Source organism: Scomber scombrus, chromosome 15, assembly GCF_963691925.1.
Source record: "Scomber scombrus chromosome 15, fScoSco1.1, whole genome shotgun sequence".
NCBI lineage: Eukaryota > Metazoa > Chordata > Actinopteri > Scombriformes > Scombridae > Scomber > Scomber scombrus.
The window spans coordinates 4,789,135-4,809,513 of NC_084984.1; the positions used below are offsets into that span (position 1 = coordinate 4,789,135).

The window sequence follows — 20,379 nt, forward strand, 5'->3', positions numbered from 1 at the left end:
TTGGAACATTAGAAAATAAAATATCCTCAGGAGTTTCAGGTTTTATGAGGAATTCACAGTCATGTTGATGTTTTACTTTTTTCCCCTTAGCTTTCAAACAGATTGCAAGACAATAAATAACTTTTTTTAGCACGGTCTGTCTGTCCAAAGTCTGTCAAATCATTGGGCAAATTCCTTACGCAAACACAAATAGTATCTGCACAGCTGTTCTATTCCTGACACTCCTGTGGCATTTCCTCTTTGGCCTCAATAGAAAAAGTTAATCATTTCAGTGCAAAGTTATATGTCTGCAGCACCGTTTTAACATGTGAACGATTTGTACAGACTTCACACACGAAATCAACCCAGCTCCAGCCATGCTACAACACTTAACACTCCTGGTAGGAAATATTTAAGATTATTTTGTGTCCACCTCACATTTTTTCTTCATAAATACAGTATGTGAATGCCAACTTTAGGAATAAATGAAAATGGCCTCACTGATTGCTGTAACCTGCAGAATCAAGATGAGCATTCAGCGATAATAATTTAACATATAGATGCTGACAAACGTAACCTTTAGAACATGTGATAATGAAGATTAATTTGTTGATCTAACATCTAAAATAGTTCATATGCTAAATCTCTGCAGCTGGACTGTCCTGTTGTTATCGCTGCTATTTTTATCGCTGGCATCGGCGGGACATTTCAGTATGGATTCTGTATATCTGTGATGACCTCACCCTCTCCTGTGAGTGCAACTACTTCACAAATTCATGTTAAAATGTCAAGAAACTTGTGAAGCTATGTGAAAACAAAACATACATCATGATGGCATGAATGTATAGAAAATGAATATTGAATATTGAACTGTACTTGTGATACTTGCAGTTTATACAGGAGCTGGTGAACCAAACATGTCTGCAGAGATACGGACTCTCTTTGCAGCAGTGGCAGCTCTCTCTCATCTGGTCTTTCACTGTGTCCATTTTCTGCATTGGGGGATTACTGGGGTCACTGGTGGCTGGTCCACTGATCTCAAAATTTGGCAGGTCAGTGAACACAAACAGAAAAGTAACAATTATTTAAGCATCTTAAAAGAAAAGCAAATAACGACAATTTTTCAAAATGGCTTAAGACTCTAACATAGATGTCTCTTTTTCCCTATCCCACAGAAAAAAATGCCTTTTGTTAAACAATTTTGTGGCTATAATTGGAGCTGTGTTGATGCTCTTGAGCAAAACAGCCATGTCCTTTGAGATGATCATGGTGGGACGATTTCTTTATGGCATCAATGGAGGTGAGCCTACTGTATGAAGAAACTAATTTCATCTCTCTTTCTTCTTTAATTTCCTCATAGATGGCTGCTCCATCACTCTTGGCCCCCCCCCATTTAACCCTACAGACAATCGATTTCTATTTGTGACTATTATATTTCAAAGTTCTTCAGGTCATTCGTCATCCTGTTATTGATCACTATTGACTCTCAAAATGTATGATCCCCCCTTGTGTATGCCTCTAGGAGTCAGTCTCGCAGCTCATACACTGTACCTCGTTGAATGCACTCCAAAGAGACTGCGAGGGATGGTGGGAGTGACCATCGCTACTTTCATCTCACTGGGGAAGTTCTCTGGTCAGCTGCTGGGGATCAGGTGAGGTGGCCAACGTCATAGATACTGTGCATAGAGTTAAGGAAAGGGTCAGGTGGTGCTGGGGGTCAAATGACAGCTCACATGTGAACATAGCTCTGTGTCTTCTTTGTACATATGGGCAATATGGATCAAATCTTTAATCAAAATATATGTAACGCATCACAATATTTGTAATAATAATATAATAACTTTATTTGTATAGTGCCTTTCATACACAAATGCAGTTCAAAGTGATTTACAATGAAAGAAATGATATCCACCAAGTGCTTCTCATCATAAAATACATAATCTTAACATAGAAAAATGTACATAAGATGAAAATATAAAACACATTTAATAATATTTCATATATAAGATGAAATTAAGTGAAAATATTATACATAGAATGTCTCCCTTTTCCCAACGGACGCTTCTTCTACCACTGGTTAGTATTACTGATAAGAAATGATGAAAAAAATAAGATCCTAGCTTTCATAAAACCTTACAACATGAATGATTTCAAACAAAACACTTTACTAGTTAGTGTTTGTCTGCGTGCCGTAATATTATACTGTGAGTGCTACACTGCTGCATAAAGTTAACTTGATTTTGTCCTTGCAGTGAGTTACTTGGTACAGATGAGAGGTGGCCCTGGTTGCTTGGTTTCAATGGTTTCACTGCATTACTTCAGCTCCTCACCTTGCCTTCCCTGCCAGAGTCTCCCAGTTTCCTGCTGCTCGACAGAGGAGACCGCCAGGCCTGTGAGAATGGTGCGATTATACATCTTTTGCTTCAGGGGGATCCTCTGTACTTTCAAGTTTGTAATCTTATGCTTGTTGTGATGTTCAGTGGTTTGATCACTCCTTAACCCTTGTGTTGTCCTCGAGTCAAGGAAGAAGGAAGGAAGAAGGAATGAAAGGAGGGAGGAAGGCACGGAGGAAGAAGTAAGGAAGGGAAGAAGAAGTAAGGAAGGGAGGAAGAAGGAAGGAAAGGAGGGAGGGAGGAAGGAAGGAAGAAAGAAGGAAGGAAAGGAGGGAGGAAGGAAAGAAGGAAGAAGGAAGGAAAGGAGGGAGGAAGGAAGGAAGGAAGGAAGGAAGGAAGGAAGGAAGGAAGGAAGGAAGGAAGGAAGGAAGGAAGGAAGGAAGGAAGGAAAGAAGCAGGAAGGACGGCGGGAAGGAAGGAAGGGAGGAAGAAGGAAGGAAGGGAGGAAGGAAGGAAGGAAGTATGGAAGGAGGAGGGAGCAAAGACAGAGGGGAGTAGGGGGAGAACGAAGGAAAGATTAAAGAAAGAGGAAGGAAAGAATGAACAGTCAAAAGAGACGGGGTCAATTTGACCCGGGAGGACGACAGGAGGGTTAAATCTGCTGCGTCTTCATGCTCTTTTATAGCTTTAAAGAGGCTATGGGGCGACAAGGACTACAGCAGAGAGGTGGAGGAGATGTTGCAGGAGAAAGCTGCCCTGCAGAGTGTTCGCAGCCACTCAGTGATGGAGCTGATTCAGAACCAAACAGTCCGATGGCAGCTCCTCACCATCCTCGTTACCTTCACCACGCTGCAGCTCTGTGGCATCAATGCCGTGAGTGATATGTCATACACTCAATGCTGTTTAGCAGTTTGGTGAAATGTTTACTGCACTTTGAGATGAAATGCATTCTTTTGCATAATTTGACATTTCACTTCTTTTTTTAGACAATGATGTACAAAATCAATAGTTTAGCAAAAGGTCTGAATGTTCAAAACATGAGACTTATTGATTGTGTCCAACTAGCTGAAGTCTTCAATTTTGACGCTATCAGCATCCGCAGATGTGTCAATATATTATATTAGAAGTGTAGATACAAGTCATGAGAGTGTACACGTGTAGGGCTGTAAATTTCATTATTTTGCAAAAAACAATGTTTAGACCTTGAGGTCTGTAAACCGTGATGAAGACCTGTGAAACCTGCTTATGCCTCCACGTACACATACATGAATACATAAAGTTTGCTTTTTAAAAACATTTTGGATATACGTTTTAGCAATAGTAGAGCTTATATAAATTCATCCCCAGAGGGGCAATTAATTTTTGATTGGTGATGTTTAACCCTCCTGTTGTCCTCTGGTCAAGGAAGGAAGGAAGGAAGGAAAGGAAGGAAGGAAAGAAAGGAGTACAGATGAAGGAAGGAAGGAAGGAAGGAAGGAAGGAAGGAAGGAAAGGAGTAAGGAGGGAGGTAGGAAGGAAGGAAAGAAAGGAGTAAGGAGAGAGGAAGGAAGGAAGGAAAGGAGTAAGATGGAAGGAAGGAAGGAAAGGAGGAAGGAAGGAAGGAAGGAAAGAAAGAAAGGAGTAAGGAGGGAGGAAGGAAGGAAGGAAGGAAGGAAGGAAGGAAGGAAAGGAGTAAAGAGGGAGGGATGTAGGAAAGGAGGAAAGAAGGAAGGAAGGAAGGAATGAAGGAAGGAAGGAAAGAAAGGAGTAAGGAGGGAGGAAGCAAGGAAGGAAGGAAGGAAGGAAGGAAGGAAGGAAGGAAGGAAGGAAGGAAGGAAGGAAGGAAGGAAGGAAAGGAGTAAAGAGGGAGGGATGTAGGAAAGGAGGAAAGAAGGAAGGAATGAAGGAAGGAATGAAGGAAGGAAGGAAGGAAAGAAAGGAGTAAGGAGGGAGGAAGCAAGGAAGGAAGGAAAGAAAGAACAGTCAAAAGAGATGGGGTCAATTTGACCCGGGAGGACGACAGGAGGGTTAATAACAGTCCAACAAAAAGGACAAACTAAGCTCCAGTTGGCATTAATGCATTTTCCTTAATAGTCCCTCTTTCCAGTCATATCAAACCAGACATTTAAACATACTATAATGTTAAAATGTTGAATGTATTTACTTTCAAAGAGAAAAAATAAAAACAATATCAACAACCCATTTCCCTCTCCCTGCCCTCAGGCCTACCTTACATGCTAAATTCAAAACTGTGCATACAGTAGGGCTTATATTTAAAAATGTCTTTAACTTCGTGGGTTAATGAATAGACGTGTAATATGGCTCGGTATCTCTATATTCAAATGCTTCTCTCCAGGTGTACTTTTATTCTTTTGATGTGTTTCGTGCGGCAGGAATCCAAGAGCAGCAGTTACGTTATGCTGCCTTGGGAACAGGGCTGTGTGAGCTGTTCACCTCTATAGCCTGTGTAAGTCCTGTTTCACTGATATTTAATCATCTTTTATATCTTTTTTTATATTTTGAGAATAATATACTTTACACATGCTAACACATTGTAGTATTTAGTAAAACATCATGCTTTAGTAAAACATCATGCTTTCTAAAAATGTGCCCCCTTACAGTAATATGAACCATCAGTGAAATTATAGCTCCCCCATGTGGTTGCATAATTTAGTGAAATCATTGCTGAATATCCTTTTGATTTTGCAGTTCATGATAATTGAGACTACAGGCAAAAAAGTGCTGCTGTTCAGAGGATACATGGGAATGTCGGCTACACTTGTTCTCCTCACCATCACCCTGTATCTGCAAGTGAGTCGCCACACCCCCACCAGTTGCTGCTGCTGGAGGCATGTTTCTGCACATTTTGAGGCTTAAAACATGTCACATCTTGAGAGACAGTAACTCAAGCCACTCATAAACTCATGTATAAGAGATATTTTTTGTTTTCCTCAGAGTCTCATCTCCTGGATGCCGTACTGCAGCATGCTCCTCATTTTCTTCTTCATAACGTTTTTTGCCAGTGGACCTGGTACGTTAATTACTCCAGATCTTATCAGATATTTCAGTTTAAATAATATTCGCTTTTTGAATAAATAGAGGTGATATTTCTATGTGTTCTTCACCCCCAGCTGGAGTTACAGCTCCTCTTCCAGGGGAAATGTTAACTCAGTCGTTCAAATCAGCTGGATACACCATAGCCTGCACCGTCAACTGGACAGGCCTGTTTGTGCTAGGGATGCTTTTCCCTGTCTTAGTGGTCAGTGCATTATTATCTTTATCAGATTTTAAACTACAGGACAGTAGACAAACAATATAGGTGACACTTTGGTGAAGATATTCATTTGGAATTAAATAAAATGCATCATTCAGACTGACTCACACATGTGTCTCAAACGCTTCCTTTCCAGGAGAATCTGGATTACTTTTGCTTTCTCATATTCCTGTTTTTCTGCGCCACCTGTGGGATGTACGTGTGGTTCAACGTCCCTGAGACCAAACATCTGACAGCGCTGGAGATCGCTGCAGAGTTTCAGAGGATGCACTGCAAATCTGGGAAGTCACTGAGGGAACAATCCAATGAACAGACAGAGACACCTAACAGCATGGAACTATACGAGACCAAATTATGATATTAGTTACTCCAGCTGAAAATATAAGATATAACTGATATAGTCATACAGTTTAAATGTTTCACCACTGCAACTGCATTTTGGTGTTTTGTAAGTCCACATGCACAGCACCATAGCATTTATAAAGGATTTCATGAAGTTAGTCTTGTGAACAATGCATTAGGCTACTGCACCATGAGATTAATAAATGTGGCTTTACTGTATTTTATATTTACAATTTTTTTGTTTTTTTTGTAGTTTGAAGTTTGAATGTACGAATAATTACATTTGTGCGGTGTTATTTCAGTGGTAAATGTCTGTATATTAACTTTAAAATGTTCAAAAGCAGATGTTGGCTTCAGTGGACAGACATGGCTCTGTTCATCCTTGTAGTTTAAGACAAGTTTTAGTCACTGAAGGTTTCAGTGAGGCCTCGGACTAAACAGACACACATCACAACATCCACTATCCTGCTGCAGAAACTTCATGCTGCATGGAGGACATTCGTAACCTCAATTTGGGGTCACAGTTGCACTAAGAGTACTCATCTATTTTAAACTTGGAAACGTGACAGAAATACGCCCACAGTAGTTTAGCTTTTTTGGTAAAAAAACAGGTCAAATCAGTAATTTAAATATGTGACTGTTTTGTTTTGATGAGCTCTGGTGGGGATGACATCAGGGATCTCCTAATTACGCAGCCACGCCACATGTGTGCTGCCCTGATAACACAATCTGCACGCTCAAAGCTAAAGAACTCACAGTGACAAATGCACGAGGCAAGAACAACGTGTGTCCTGCGGCCGTTTACGTCACCAACGAAGAGATTCAGGCTGCAAACACAACAAAGGTCCGCCCCCACGAAATTGGGGTAAATTTGGCATTTTAAATGCATGTCTCGATGAGCGGCAGCCAAACAAAACAAACTGCTGAGTTGTAGATCGCAGAGCAGTTGTGCGATAACTTACAGGAGAGTTGGACATCAGCAGCCTTCGTTTACAGACAATGGACGCAATGGACACAGAATCCAGCATCTCCTCTGATCAGCCCAAGTTGACGAGAGGCTTTGACCAAAAGTGAGTCAGTTTGTTTTAGGGGTAATAACACAGACACAGACACACACAAATATACTTCAACATGTACAACAGGGCGATGCTGCTGTACTTCCAGCCTTAAATTATTCACATAGTCAGAGTATGTAGAATGTTGTCATTTATTTTTTATTTTTTTTGAAAGAACAAATAAGTATTTTAATTTTTTTTTTTTTTTTTTTACATTGTATGTGTAATTACGTCATCAGCCACAACACCAACTCCAGTTTCTATATTAATTTATACATTTTTATTAACATATCATTATTTGTGTCATTATGTTGACATAATTACAATGTAGGCAATAGTAATTAGCTATCTACTACCAGACCTGTCTGACACTCCTGACTTACCAGCTTTTATCCTCTGAACGTTTTGCACCCTGTCACTGAATATTTTAATCAGTAGCTCCCCTCAACAGTAAGCCTCCTGCATCAGACACACTCACCTCTCACCAGCTTTTATTTGCCAGAATGATCTCCAGGAGAAAGATCCTTAATGCTCAGCAGAAACACGCTTAAAAAAAAAACAAGCGCTTACAGGTAAATTATTTACAGCAACCCTATATGTATGAACTGTCAGAGAGGGTTAAGCTTGGAAGAGTTGCAGATAGGCTTCACTGTCAGGGTGTCACTGATAAAGAGCATCTGGGGGCATGTGACACAGGAAACCATGGACCGTTTGCACCAGTGAATACCACAGTCTCTTAAGAATTACATCATGGATGCTTTTTTTGGTTCCCTGGTAGTAAGTTCATTTAAACAGAGATAATTGAGATTGTGATAACAATTCTAGCCTGCACCCAGCTCGCTGAAGGCAGTTGGAGGGCAGGAAATGAGGCAAAGGAGCCAAAAGATAGAACAAGTTAACTTGAGGTGTGAATTCAGGTAAAACAATAAAAGCAATAAATCTTGGCTTTACATCAAACAACAATAATAACAAAACATTCGCTTCACCATAGATGACTTCTTCCCTCTAACCTAACATGAACATGACTTCTTGGTTGGACTGATGCAAACTAGCTGATAAGCAAAGACCTCAGTGTGTCATACAACATGCTTAACTTTAAGAAACCTCACTCAGACAATACACACACATGGATTGTGCAAGTTCAGAGGTCTTGTGCTCCAACATCTTTCGTTCTGCTGTAATGAGCCTGCAGACTTCAGCTGTGTCGTTGTATTGTGTTCGATCACAGGGTGTTCGTCAACAGAAGTCTGACACTGGAGAACATCAAATGCTACGGCTTCGACATGGATTACACGTTGGCAGGTACAACAAAAAGACCTTTGTGTGCAATCTTCTGTCTCATCCTGAGGAGCCTATTTGTGCTGTCTGTTCATATATGTGACATAATATAGTTATCACTATATATTCTAGCTTCTGAACTGTCTCCTGAACCAGCTACACCAGAATAACCGGCTGTATGCTAACGGTTTTCTGTTTGTCTCTCTGTGTGTGTATGCGTGTGTGTGTTTGTGTGTGTGTGTGTGTTTGTAGTTTATAAGTCTCCTGACTACGAGAGCCTTGGCTTTGAGCTGATAAGAGACAGACTGGTGTCTATTGGTTATCCTCATGAGCTTCTACGCTACAAGTATGACCCAAACTTCCCTACACGGTTAGTTCTTCACTCTGCAACTGACGATCAATGCCACAATAAGGAAATCAATTCATCTGTTAAATTAAAATTGAAAGTTCAGATTCAAGCAAATGTTTGTTTTTTTTTTACTTAATTTTTATTGAGTTTCTCCTCAACAACATGACATTATAGTCTTTAAACGTGTAAGATAACTGTAAAAGTATATCAACTTATAATAAAGTACAATCGAAAAATGTATATATAATAAGATGAGATGGTAGCAGATGAATAATTAAGAAATGATAACAGTAATATTAAGAAAAAAAGAAAAAAGAAAAAACAAATGAAGGGAAAAGAAAGACGAAAAGAAAAATGATAATAAGTACATCATTTTCAAGCAAAACCAAACATTTTTCCAGGTTTATTGCTCCTATATTTCAATTTTAATTGTCTCTGCACAAAATATATTATACAGCTGGGGACATTTTTAATGTATTGTGATTAAAAGTAATTAAAATCTTTGACACATGAAATGCAGACATTTAAGGCACTTATCAAATCAAAGGTTGTAAATATACAATAAAATATAATAAAATGGTAAAGGGGGGAAAATACAGTACAGAGAGATTCATTAAAATAGGCAAGGCTTTAAAAAATATTTAAGGCAAGATTTAAAAAAAAAAAAAAAAAAGTAGGTCTTAAGATGTTTTATGAAATAATTCACTGAGGCTGCATGTTGGATATTTATGGGCAAGCTGTTTTGGTCCATAATACGTTTTATCTAAAGATGTGAGATATAACCATAGACTGTATATAAAATGGACGTTGAAAATTTCCGGTGCATGCCGGGTAAAAAAGAAACACGGATTCTACCTATATGGGCATCAGGAGGAGCATGAGGCGCCCTCCTGAACCTGTGAACCAATCAACCTGTCAATCACGACGTAGCCACGCCCTAATGCATACCCTGCTTTATCGTCAAATATAAAATCAGGGAGGCCAAAATGTCCCAAATGAACATCATACTGCATTGAAGAAGGCTTTAAACTAGCGATTGAGACCATAAACACATTTAGAAAACGTTTACTGAGGTTAGAAATCAAGTGAGAAGTTGGTGAATTCTCCATTGACTTGTATAGAGACGGAAGTCCTTTTGACACCAAAACGGTCGCCCCCTGGTGGCCTTTTGATAGAATGCAGTATTAAGTTACTTCCGCGTTGGCCTCATTTCAGAGGACCGGAACTCCCCGCCTGGATATAACCCATTGAGATAAACCATCTTGCTTCAAGGAGGACCTCAGGCAAAAATAAATGACTACAATGTTACAAAAATATTAGTTCTGTTAAGGCGGGTTTAAAACAGTTCAGTACAAGCACCAATGCTGCTTCACATCTGTCCTTTCCTTCCTTTATATCTGCTTCAACTCTCAGTTCATTTCATGTCTGAATAATCTCTTTTCTTTTCTTTTTTTTTTACCCTCAGTGGTTTAGTGATTGATACCACATACGGGACTCTGCTGAAGGTGGATTCAAATGGGAATGTTTTGGTCTGCAGTCATGGTTTCCGCTTCCTCACAGGGTAAAGGACTTTTTAATTATTATTTTTTTGATTTTAAAGTTGTAGTTACACTTTTTTTTGTGACATACATGATTTAAGTAAATGAAAAACTTCTTCAACCAATGGTTTTATGTCAAGAAAAAAAAAATCAGAAGTCTATGATTCACCTTTTTTTTCAGATATATTGAGTGCTGTACATTCAAATGATATTTATACTTTGTAAGATACTGATTGAAGTTACAGTAACTTGGATCGATAGTAAGACAGTTTTATTTCTATTCTGTGATTGATTGGAGAAAAAATCAAGAAAACTACAATTGCATGTAAACATTCAACCATTCACACACTGATAGCAGAGATTACCATGCAGAGCTGCTCATCAGGAGATCTAAATTTACACACACTTATGGCACATCCTTCAGTAGCAATTTGGGTTTCAGTATCTTACCATAGAATACTTCGACATGAGGACTGGAGAAGCTGCGGATCGAACCGCTGATCCTCTGATTAGTGGATTACCCGCTCTTCCTCCTGTGCCTCAGCAGGTAACAATGACTGCAGCATGACGGTCAGCTGAGATGAGCCGGCTGAATGGGGATAACTAAGATTTCACACAGTAATTAATTTTTTAACATCCCTGAAATGTTAATGACTCTAGCTTATTGGAGTCTGTAAACTTGTGTGACTGGATCTTTAATACTCACCTGTATGATTGTGTTTCACAGGGAAGACATTCACAACTACTACCCCAACAAGTTCATTCAAAGAGATGACACCGACCGTTTCTATATTCTCAACACTCTCTTCAATCTTTCAGGTTATCTGAATTCTTAGATTTCACAATTACCTTTATATATTTTAATAAGTTTGTACTTTACTTATGTGTAATTACAAGCATTCATTTTTTCCCTGTGCACTCTGCAGAGACTTATCTCTACGCCTGCCTTGTGGATTTCTTCACCTTATGCAGCAGATACAAAAAGTGAGCCATAATGTGACCCCATTCCTGTCTGCTCTTTTTTCTTCTCTTGAACAATTATAAAATTAACAAATTAACTTATTCTCTTTCTCTGCTGTTCATTTTTCTTCCAGCGCTCTGAAGGGTTACCATCACGGCGACTTGTTTATGTCCTACAGAAGCATGTTCCAGGATGTTCGGGATGCAATGGACTTTATTCACGACACGGTGAATTGACAAAACATTTCATATTCTGGCTCACTTTTTTTTTAAGATAAGAAATATTGCAGATGTGTGTCCATCTTGATTCAGGAACTTTGTCTGTACAGTATAGTAACTGTTACACTCTTATATGTGTGCTTTATAGGGGATCCTGAAAGAACGAACAATCAAGAATTTGGATAAATACGTTGTTAGAGATGTGAGTAGTACACTGACAGGATTGTGTATAAAAATGTCTCTTAGCTTGAATTTTGATGCATAAATAAATGTTTTCTTTACAGCCAAATATCGGTGTACTCCTGACTCGGATTAAAGAAGTGGCCAAAGTCTTTCTTGCCACCAACAGTGACTACACCTACACTGAGGTGAGCTTCCAAATTGACTTAACACTCAAACTCAATTTACATTTACATTTACAAATTACATGAAAATGAAGGAACACAACCATCAAAATGACCAATTATTCTAACAACTTGTTTCTTTCCCTTCTTCATCAAGGCCATTATGAAATACCTGCTGGAAAACGGCACTAAGGTAAGCTAAATTACATCCAGAAAGTTTACACTGAAAGGTGGCCTGTGGAGTTTTATTGTAAACAAACAAAAGTGATATTTACCCTCCTCATAAAACATTTGCAGAGCTCACTTCTCCAAGTATTTTAAATTCTGCATTGTTTAGACCAATGTTTACTGGCTTGCAGTCATGGCCGTAGCTACCATTGAGGACACCGAGGTCATGTCCTCGGTATTGTTTTCTTGAAGTTTCGTTTAATTGTGTAGTGAAAATAGCCGCCGAGACAATTATCCTTGCATCAACGGACCGTCACGTGACACATACTTGCAGATAACGCTGCCATGTAAAAACGAAAGTATCCGGCTATAGCCAGCGGTGGAGTGAAGCCTTGAAATCGCCAGAAATCTGTTTATGTCTACATTTGTGAATTGGATTTGACCCGATTTTGCAAACTGTTCATTCATTGGACGAGCCCTTTTCTCCCTTTCCCAGCAGGCCGTGCTCCATTCCACATTTTAAGAACAAACAAAGAAAATAATATAATGCACTTATAATTTTTAAATATACAACCATGGAAGTTGTAGAATACTGAAATATGAGTTGATTTAAGTTGCAAAATTGGAAATGATAAGAAAGAACTGGACCACAAGAGTGACCATGACTGAGAAATGCACAGCAAGAAAGCGTTATAAATACATCATGGATTAAAGCAAACAGTCATATAAATTGTGGTCTTGTTTTTGACCTCGGTATTTGAAAAATCCTGGCTACGGCCTTGCTTGCAGTCTTCTTCTTCATTGCTGTGTCTCTCAGTACTTTACAGTCATGCGTAGATCAGTGGAGTAGTATGAAATGATAGGTTGGACTATGTACGCATATTTAGAAACAAAACAACAAAACCTTAGAAGGAGACATTTATTTCTCTAGAGAAGGTCCTTCAAATAGAAAGGAGAGAGGGAGAGGGAGAGGGAGGGGTATAAAGTTGGTTTCAATCTGCAATTTCACCACTAGATGGCACTAAATCCTACACACTGGTCCTTTAGGAGAGTCATGAGAACTTTATTCTTAATTCCAGTCTGGAAATCCGAAAAAGTCCTGGCGCTCCTTCTTTGACCTCGTGGTTGTGGACACCAGGAAGCCACTGTTCTTTGGAGAGGGGACTGTGCTGAGACAAGTAGACACGGTATGAACATTGTACTGATACTGTTGATTTAAATACTGATGTTGAATCACAGCATGTTTCACTCACGTATGATATATATTTTTGACAAACAGGACACAGGGAAGCTTCGGATTGGGACTTACACAGGTGCCCTCCAACATAGTACAGTCTACTCTGGAGGTGAGATTCCTAGTCATGTCTTTTCATTCAGACATTATTGCATTGTTTTTTGTTTTGTTTTTTACAAATTATCACATCATATTTACTGAATTAATAAATAAGAACAGTTATTTTAGATATTTGGTGATTTTGATATGTGGGTTAGGGTTAGTGATAGGACTGTAAATTAAGATAATATTTAAGGAAATGTAATAAAAACCTATCTCTTTATCCCTTTTATGTGTATTGTGAATCCATGTCTGGTTGCAGGATCATCAGACCTTATCTGTGATCTGCTGGAGGTCAAAGGTAAAGCCATCCTGTATGTTGGAGACCACATCTTTGGCGACATCCTCAAATCTAAGAAACGTCAGGGCTGGAAGACATTCCTGGTCGTACCGGAGCTCACCAAGGAGCTGCAAGTGTGGGAGGAGAAGAAAAGTAAGAACAGGAGTTTGATCTCATCTTTCTGTTACTGTGGTCATTTTTTTGGTGGATTTCGAAGGTTTGAAGTCTGTCTTTGTTTTTCAGATTTGTTTGAGGAGCTAAAACGTCTTGATGTCATCTTAGCTGAGCTTTATAAGTGAGTCTGTGTACATCTGTACCTTTTTCTTACATTATGCTTATGTAGTGTTTAAAAGCCCTTAGTACACAGTTAATTTGTGTCTGGTAATTGTTTTCTGTGTTTTGTGGTCTGAAGACACCTGGACAGCGGCAGTCGAGAGTGTCCTGACATCAAGGCTATTCAGAGTAGAATGAGGGTGAGCTCTACTTTTTAAAGCATGTATTAAAGACATTTTTGTTTATATTATGAGGCTTTGGTATATCTTTGCATGATTTAAAGTAAAAAACAACAACAACAACAACAACAAAAAAATCCTTATTTTTATTAAACTGACCCTTTACACATCCCGTTAGTTCAGCCTTTGTCGGAAAAAGGATGTTTGAGCTGCTGTCTCTTTACAGTCCCCCTCCCCATGAGCCTGCTCTGTTCTGATTGGACAGCTACCTGAGGTGACGTAAGCAAACAGCAGTAGTAGAACTTCTTTTTCCTCATTGTTTACTTAAACTGTCAACTTCTCCTACATCCATATATGTTTGAGCCTGAATCCAATCTTAAATATGCACAATGGATGGCATGGAACTACCGTGGTAACAAATGCTGTGACCATGTGTGAACAATCTGATGCTATCAGGATCTGACGTAATCATGAGCCTGAAGTAGAAGTAACAAGTAACAAGTAACAAAATGTTCAGAGTAGACTGAAGCTGTGGCATTTAACTTTCAGACAGCATTTTTTACACACGTTCACCTCCATGTTTGGAAATGACAGAAAATCTCATCTAGATTTATCTAGTATCTAATCTAGAAATGTAAGCATTTAGCTTTTGGTCTGAGAAGTGAAGCCAATGCAGAAGTGCCTTAGAGTAGAGTCTCCCTCTGCTGGCCATTAGAGATAATGCAGGTTTAAGGTTTCTCCAAAAAGAAGGCCATTTGTAATAAGGTTTATGGGAAAATGACTCTACTTTTCACTTTGATTTATTACCCCAGTAACAGTTACCCAATGGGTTTATGGCCTCAATTGCTAGTTTCAAGTCTCCTTCAATTCAACATGATTTTCATTTTGTAAATGATGGTCCCATTTAGAGTAAAATAGATGATAAAGCTTGGTAGTATGCTTTATGGTTACCTTGTGATTAGCAAATCGCTACCATGGTGGTGCATGAGGTGCTGTAGTTGGCCCCTTGGGGAGCTCCTCCCTAGCTCCACGCTCCCGTCCAAATATGGTCACCTCTCATCACCACTGACTAAAGAAAAAACAAGATGGCGATGGTTAATATGCCAAACTCAAGTCTTCAAAATGGGAGTCCACAAACCATAACATTTATGCAGCAAAAAGCATGTTATGTCCCCTTAAAGTTAAGAAATGGAAGCATCAAATTGCGTTACTGTTTTAAGTACACCAAAGGTTCAAAACATGTTTCTTTCTTGTTGCTGGGAACATTAAAATTCATTTAGGACTTTAACACACAACTTCTCTGTTATTTGAAATATTAAAGCTCATCAAAACTTCAATTGGATGAAGGTGATGGTTTGATTATCCTTTCAAAATCTACCTGTTTCTCTTCATGTTAATAGCTCATCAGTGCAAAGTGAACTTAAACAACATGAAATGATGGGATATATATATAAGTCTTACTAGGAAGCTCTTGGTATGATGCCAAATGTGTTCATTGGAGCAGCAATATTGCAACCGAGACAAAACACTAAACTGAGCTGTTTCAGATTGTTACCTTGTCTTATTTTCATCAGTACAGGCTTTTGTTTGTGTGTCTCTACAGGTGCTGACTTACAGAATGGACTTGTCCTACGGCCAGTTGGGCAGCCTCCTGCGCAGCGGCTCCAGACAGACGCTGTTTGCTAGCCAGCTGATGCGTTACGCAGATCTATACTCCTCCTCCTTCATCAACCTGCTGTACTACCCCCTTAATTATCTTTTCATGGCTCCTCCAGTGCTGGTCAGTCCTCCCACAAAAGAAATCTGTGTACTTTCATTGTTCATCGCGACAGCCATTGTTCATCTCACTCTCACTGACAACTCTTTCAGATGCCCCACGAGGCGTTGTCTCAAAACACTGCTGAATTCGCTCCGATAGAGCTCAACCATGCTATCAACAAAAACGAAGGTTGCATTTTTATTATCATGATGAAATATTGAAACTGTACAGGATTTTTATTCTGAATTATAGAGTCACAGAATTAAATTATTAACATTTCTTCTTTCTTTCAGGAGTGCAAATGCAGGTGCCTGAGATGAGACCGAAGAGGACATGATGATGCCACAGAGAAATCTTCTAATGTGCTTTTACTTGTCATAGACAGTTTTCACCTGTCTGCACCTGTGCAAATATGAAGGGTTTGTTACAGCCTTGATGTGCCTCCTTTACAACAAAATGTGAATTATTGCTCCACCTGCTGGATGCAAATTGCTGTGCCATGTTTACTTAAAAAAAAAAAAAAAAAAATAGAAAAAAGAAAGTATGTTGAGAGTTTTAGGATTCTATGGGAAACAGATTCAGGGTTACTGTATATATGTGTGAAAATGTGTCTAAATCTGCTTTTTACATATAGTGCTGCATATGCACTTTAAGATTTTAAACTTACTTAAGTATCACAGATAAGAGTAGAGTCACATAGTATTAGTGGCTTTTTTTAGACTATCCAGTAGATTACACAGTTTTCATAATGACTCTTTCTTTTGTAGCATATAGCTCCAATAAAAACTGTTCACAGAGAGGTCTGTGAATCAGGGTAACACATTGATGTTGAATTTTCCAATTCTGCGAGCACCAGAAACTAAATTTTACTCTCCTCTATTTCATTTGGATGGAGACAGAAATATCAGAGAAACTTGATAAAGTAAAACCAAAACTAGAAGTACAAGGAATTACTTCCCTAATGTGTATTTGTGTCGATTGGGTGACTTCAAGCCCTCAAGGTTTTCCGTTTGCACTACATCTCTAATCCACTGGATGGCAGTGAATCACCTCTGCAACAAACTCTGCAGCAAACAGATCACTGTGTGTGTGTGTGTGTGTGTGTGTGTGTGTGTGTGTGTGTGTGTGTGTGTGTGTGTGTGTGTGTGTGTGTGTGTGTGTGTGTGTGTGTGTGTGTGTGGCCAGAAATTAGCCCAGATAATGTTTTATTCATTGTCAAAATGTTTATTTATTTTCATTTTTACAAAAGAAGTAAGAGCGGTGTTAACAGTTAAATATGTAGTCCGGTTTTTTCCTGGCTAATTTATTGATCACAGATGGTAAATACATCAGATCTGCTGATATTCAGGTAAAACTGAGGCATGTTTTTGCATTGTCTCCTAATGCAAACACATCTGATTTTGCACTTGCCATTGTTGCAACCGATGTCAATATCAGGAGTTTATCAGGATCTTCATTGATCAGCAAAAAGCATTTAAATAATCATACAAAAAGAGACCCCTGATAGTTACTAGAAACTATGTATCTCTCTTTTGTTCTTGTGTTGTTCGGACAAAGAGCTTTATCGAGACAGAACTGGGAGGGAGATGGGCTCCTCCTCACTGTATGATAACGGTGCCCATGATAAGAGCTTTTTCTTCTCATAGGAAATGATGGTCTTGCAGGGTTGAAATGTGCCACAGCAGTACGGTTTGTCTCCTACGTGCCACTCAGGAGAAAACTTTCAGTCTACAGAGCTTATTCATTGCTCATATAGCAAGTGTCTCATCTCTAATGCTGACATCATCACAAAGGAAGAGATATAAAAGTGAGTAGAGGAGATGAAGATGAAATGTGTCACCGATCATTATGAAGCTTACCCTAATATCTTAAACCATGGGAAGGAAAACAGAACAAAATATGTTATCAGCCAGATCAAGTGTCCAATTTGTGGAGTTGTTGTCAAACTTTAAAGACTTTAAAGAAGATCTGATATCTGTTCAAATAATTCAATAATATTTGGACATGATTCATATGAGTGTGTAAGAATCTATTATTTTATGTCAGTGAAGTTTCATGGGATGGGACCATGGGACGCTGCATTGTTCTGGTCTCTCAAATTAAACTTGTGAGGCAAGAACAAATTAGGATACACCCACTTCTCCTTGTAAACACACATACACACACACACACACACACACACACACACACACACACACACACACAAAGGTTTCTTAGATGATTTCATATCCTGTATTGGGGCTATTTCCGTTGATTTGGATTTCCTTCATCATTGTCTGCTTGTCACCTGGATTTATTGTTTTTGGATTTTTGTGTGTTTTTCTTTCCATCTTAAGTCATTTGATTAGGATTTATTTATTTTTATTTTCTCAGCTTCCTGCTATTTGATCTTGTGTTTTTTATTTTATTTTCACCATACACATAAACTAACCATATCCTTTTCTGACATTTGATGTTTAACAAAACATTAATAAAAAGGTATATCCTTCTTTAATTTGATATAATGCCTCTTTAAATACATTTTTTTTTTGTTTTTATTTTATTTTTCATTGCATTAATGAATAACAGACAATGAATGATTGTGTCATCAGTAGCCAGACCTTCGATCCTGCACTGCAGCTCCTGTCCTTTGGATGGCATTAAACTGCCACTCTGCAGCAGACTTGAATGAAAAGAAAAAAGCACATGTGGAGAAAAATGATCAGTCAGACTCTAACTGCTGCCTATTTGTGTGAAGATAGTCAAGCTATTTATATTGGGATTCTGAATCTTCCACACATGCTTTTTTCTTTTCTTTTTGTCTTTATGTCTTTGTCTTTGATTTGGGTGTTGAACCTTTGACAGGAGCTGAAATGGACTTTTGGTCACACACTTATCCTGACAAGCATACACTCGCACACACACCTTTTTACACTCTATAATCCCTCCTTCTTCCCCACAACACAATCAACTCCATCATGCATTGTGATATAAGAGCTGTCCTCTCACACAGAAGGACAAAGACGGGTGGAGAGTATCAGTTTCTCTTAGCTGCTGTTTAAAGTTTCACCCACATGTCACACTGCAGAAATATCTGTTTAAATATTTCAATACAATTTTGTATCATGATATGAACATTGAAGAAGCGATAGGAAGTTGTTAAGGTTGTTTTCTGAACATGATTTCAATTTGATTATTATCACAAAAGATTTTTTACAAAGGACATCACAGTGATACAAAGTGTAAATATCAACCCAAAAACTGTGGGTTCCTGAGAGAGAAACTGTATGCTCCATGTCAAAAACATATATCAGCTATCAAAGTAGAAAAAAAGGTGAAACACCATCAAGACATTCAGTATCTGTTAAGCTTCATATTTTATTAAAATGTCAGTGCTTGATGCTTCAGTCGAGGCCTCCCTCTGTAACTTTTATAAAGATGTTTGTATTTAAACATTTTAAACACAAGACAACATTAAACTTTATTAACCTTTTCAACTTGTAATTTTATCCTTAGATTTCACTTTAAGATAAAGGTAAAGGAAAATATAGATGTGTGATAAAATGTGTGGAAAAATTACCCCTCTTCACACTATATGGCAGCATATTCTGTATTTTTCCCCCTAGCAGCTTCACTCTCTACACTGAGTGAAAATTAAAGGCCTTTAAAGGTTACATGTCATTTTTCCACAGTATTTGGTGACTTTGGAAACTTCGGAGTGGCCACTATAACATTGCCTGCACATCATGAGTTTACGAGAATTAATAAATGTTTTATGAGGTAATGGGATTTTTTTTAAAAACAAAGAGTATTATTAAATTATTTGAGTGAAGTTTGTTTTGAGTCAAAACTTGTATTTCTGGTCTGTTCTGTATTTAATGAAGATGTTGGGTTAACGCAACAAAATCCAAACAAGCAGTCTGGTAAAAGATCTATTCATTTTTATAAGGTGAGATAAGGTTCTTGTTTATTTCACTTTATTGTATATTTTTCTTTGTTTTCTCATTTTTTAATACACCAGACTGGCTTGCATCAAGGTGTCAGAGTGGCTTTTTCCAAGCTTATATCATCAACTGATATCTTTTAATTATTATAGTTTTCTTTGTTTTAAAAATTGTTTTTTACCAAGAAAATAAAAAGCAACAACTGAAAAGCTTAATTTAATTGTCTTTATTCAAAGAGAAGGTGACAGACAAATAACATCACTTTCTTTCATCAGAAACATTTTTATAAACCACAAAAACACAAATACATTTATATGTTTATTCCATGTTAATGTCACAGCTTTTCTTTTTCTTTCCAACATTTTTCCAACAAATTCTTAAACAGTGATTATAAAAAAAAAGCTTTATCAGCAGGAGCTTAATACAAACACACCCAGTCATGAGCAGTAAAAGGAGAAAAAAAACCCCAAACCATTTATTTTATGTGTAGCAGTTAGAGTAAGTTGTGTTTGGTTGTGTTTAATGAAATGCAGATGGCATTAACTCATTGGCTTGTATTCTGTGTAGTTTAATCTGCACTGTGGCTTCTCGGCCTCACATTAAAAGCTGCTAAAAAAAAAAAAGCACCGCTGACATGTTGGGTTTCATTGCAGGATACTTGCTGCTCTATGCAGTCAGATAACTGCAGAAGCACCACCGTCCCCCATTCCACACATTCCAGGATTTCCCAGCAAGCATTGCAAGCAAGCCTAAACAAGTCACGTTCTTTACTCAGGGAGAATTTCACACAGTCAAGTGACTCCTTTTGCTTCAC

General features: G+C 38.2%; 2 protein-coding genes across 2 annotated transcripts; both read left to right on the forward strand.

Annotated features, from left to right (window-relative positions):
• The first annotated feature begins 230 nt into the window (after positions 1 to 230).
• Positions 231 to 5,923, forward strand: slc2a11l (solute carrier family 2 member 11, like). Its single transcript, XM_062434278.1, has 12 exons — positions 231 to 380; positions 632 to 730; positions 871 to 1,031; positions 1,155 to 1,279; positions 1,502 to 1,631; positions 2,232 to 2,380; positions 2,998 to 3,185; positions 4,648 to 4,758; positions 5,001 to 5,102; positions 5,247 to 5,322; positions 5,423 to 5,550; positions 5,702 to 5,923. Exons 1-12 carry the CDS (start codon positions 357 to 359, stop codon positions 5,921 to 5,923), a joined length of 1,515 nt encoding a protein of 504 aa, XP_062290262.1. The 5' UTR covers positions 231 to 356.
• A 727-nt stretch (positions 5,924 to 6,650) lies between these two features.
• nt5c2l1 (5'-nucleotidase, cytosolic II, like 1) lies at positions 6,651 to 18,405 on the forward strand. The gene is made up of 18 exons (XM_062434277.1): positions 6,651 to 6,977; positions 8,191 to 8,264; positions 8,493 to 8,610; positions 10,055 to 10,150; positions 10,855 to 10,946; positions 11,054 to 11,111; positions 11,222 to 11,315; positions 11,455 to 11,508; positions 11,591 to 11,674; positions 11,808 to 11,843; positions 12,898 to 13,005; positions 13,098 to 13,164; positions 13,414 to 13,584; positions 13,675 to 13,726; positions 13,844 to 13,904; positions 15,487 to 15,663; positions 15,753 to 15,831; positions 15,936 to 18,405. Exons 1-18 carry the CDS (start codon positions 6,907 to 6,909, stop codon positions 15,977 to 15,979), a joined length of 1,536 nt encoding a protein of 511 aa, XP_062290261.1. The 5' UTR covers positions 6,651 to 6,906; the 3' UTR covers positions 15,980 to 18,405.
• Positions 18,406 to 20,379: the final 1,974 nt, after the last annotated feature.

Excerpts from the sequence above, each read along its gene's own strand:
- slc2a11l (XM_062434278.1), top strand. The coding sequence starts at position 357 with ATGCTACAACACTTAACACTCCTG. Across the intron at positions 3,186-4,647 it reads AGCTCTGTGGCATCAATGCC|GTGTACTTTTATTCTTTTGA; the intron begins GTGAGTGATATG and ends GCTTCTCTCCAG. Across the intron at positions 4,759-5,000 it reads TGTTCACCTCTATAGCCTGT|TTCATGATAATTGAGACTAC; the intron begins GTAAGTCCTGTT and ends TTGATTTTGCAG.
- nt5c2l1 (XM_062434277.1), top strand. The coding sequence starts at position 6,907 with ATGGACGCAATGGACACAGAATCCAGCATCTCCTCTGATCAGCCCAAG. Across the intron at positions 8,265-8,492 it reads CATGGATTACACGTTGGCAG|TTTATAAGTCTCCTGACTAC; the intron begins GTACAACAAAAA and ends GTGTGTTTGTAG. Across the intron at positions 15,832-15,935 it reads TGCTATCAACAAAAACGAAG|GAGTGCAAATGCAGGTGCCT; the intron begins GTTGCATTTTTA and ends TCTTTCTTTCAG.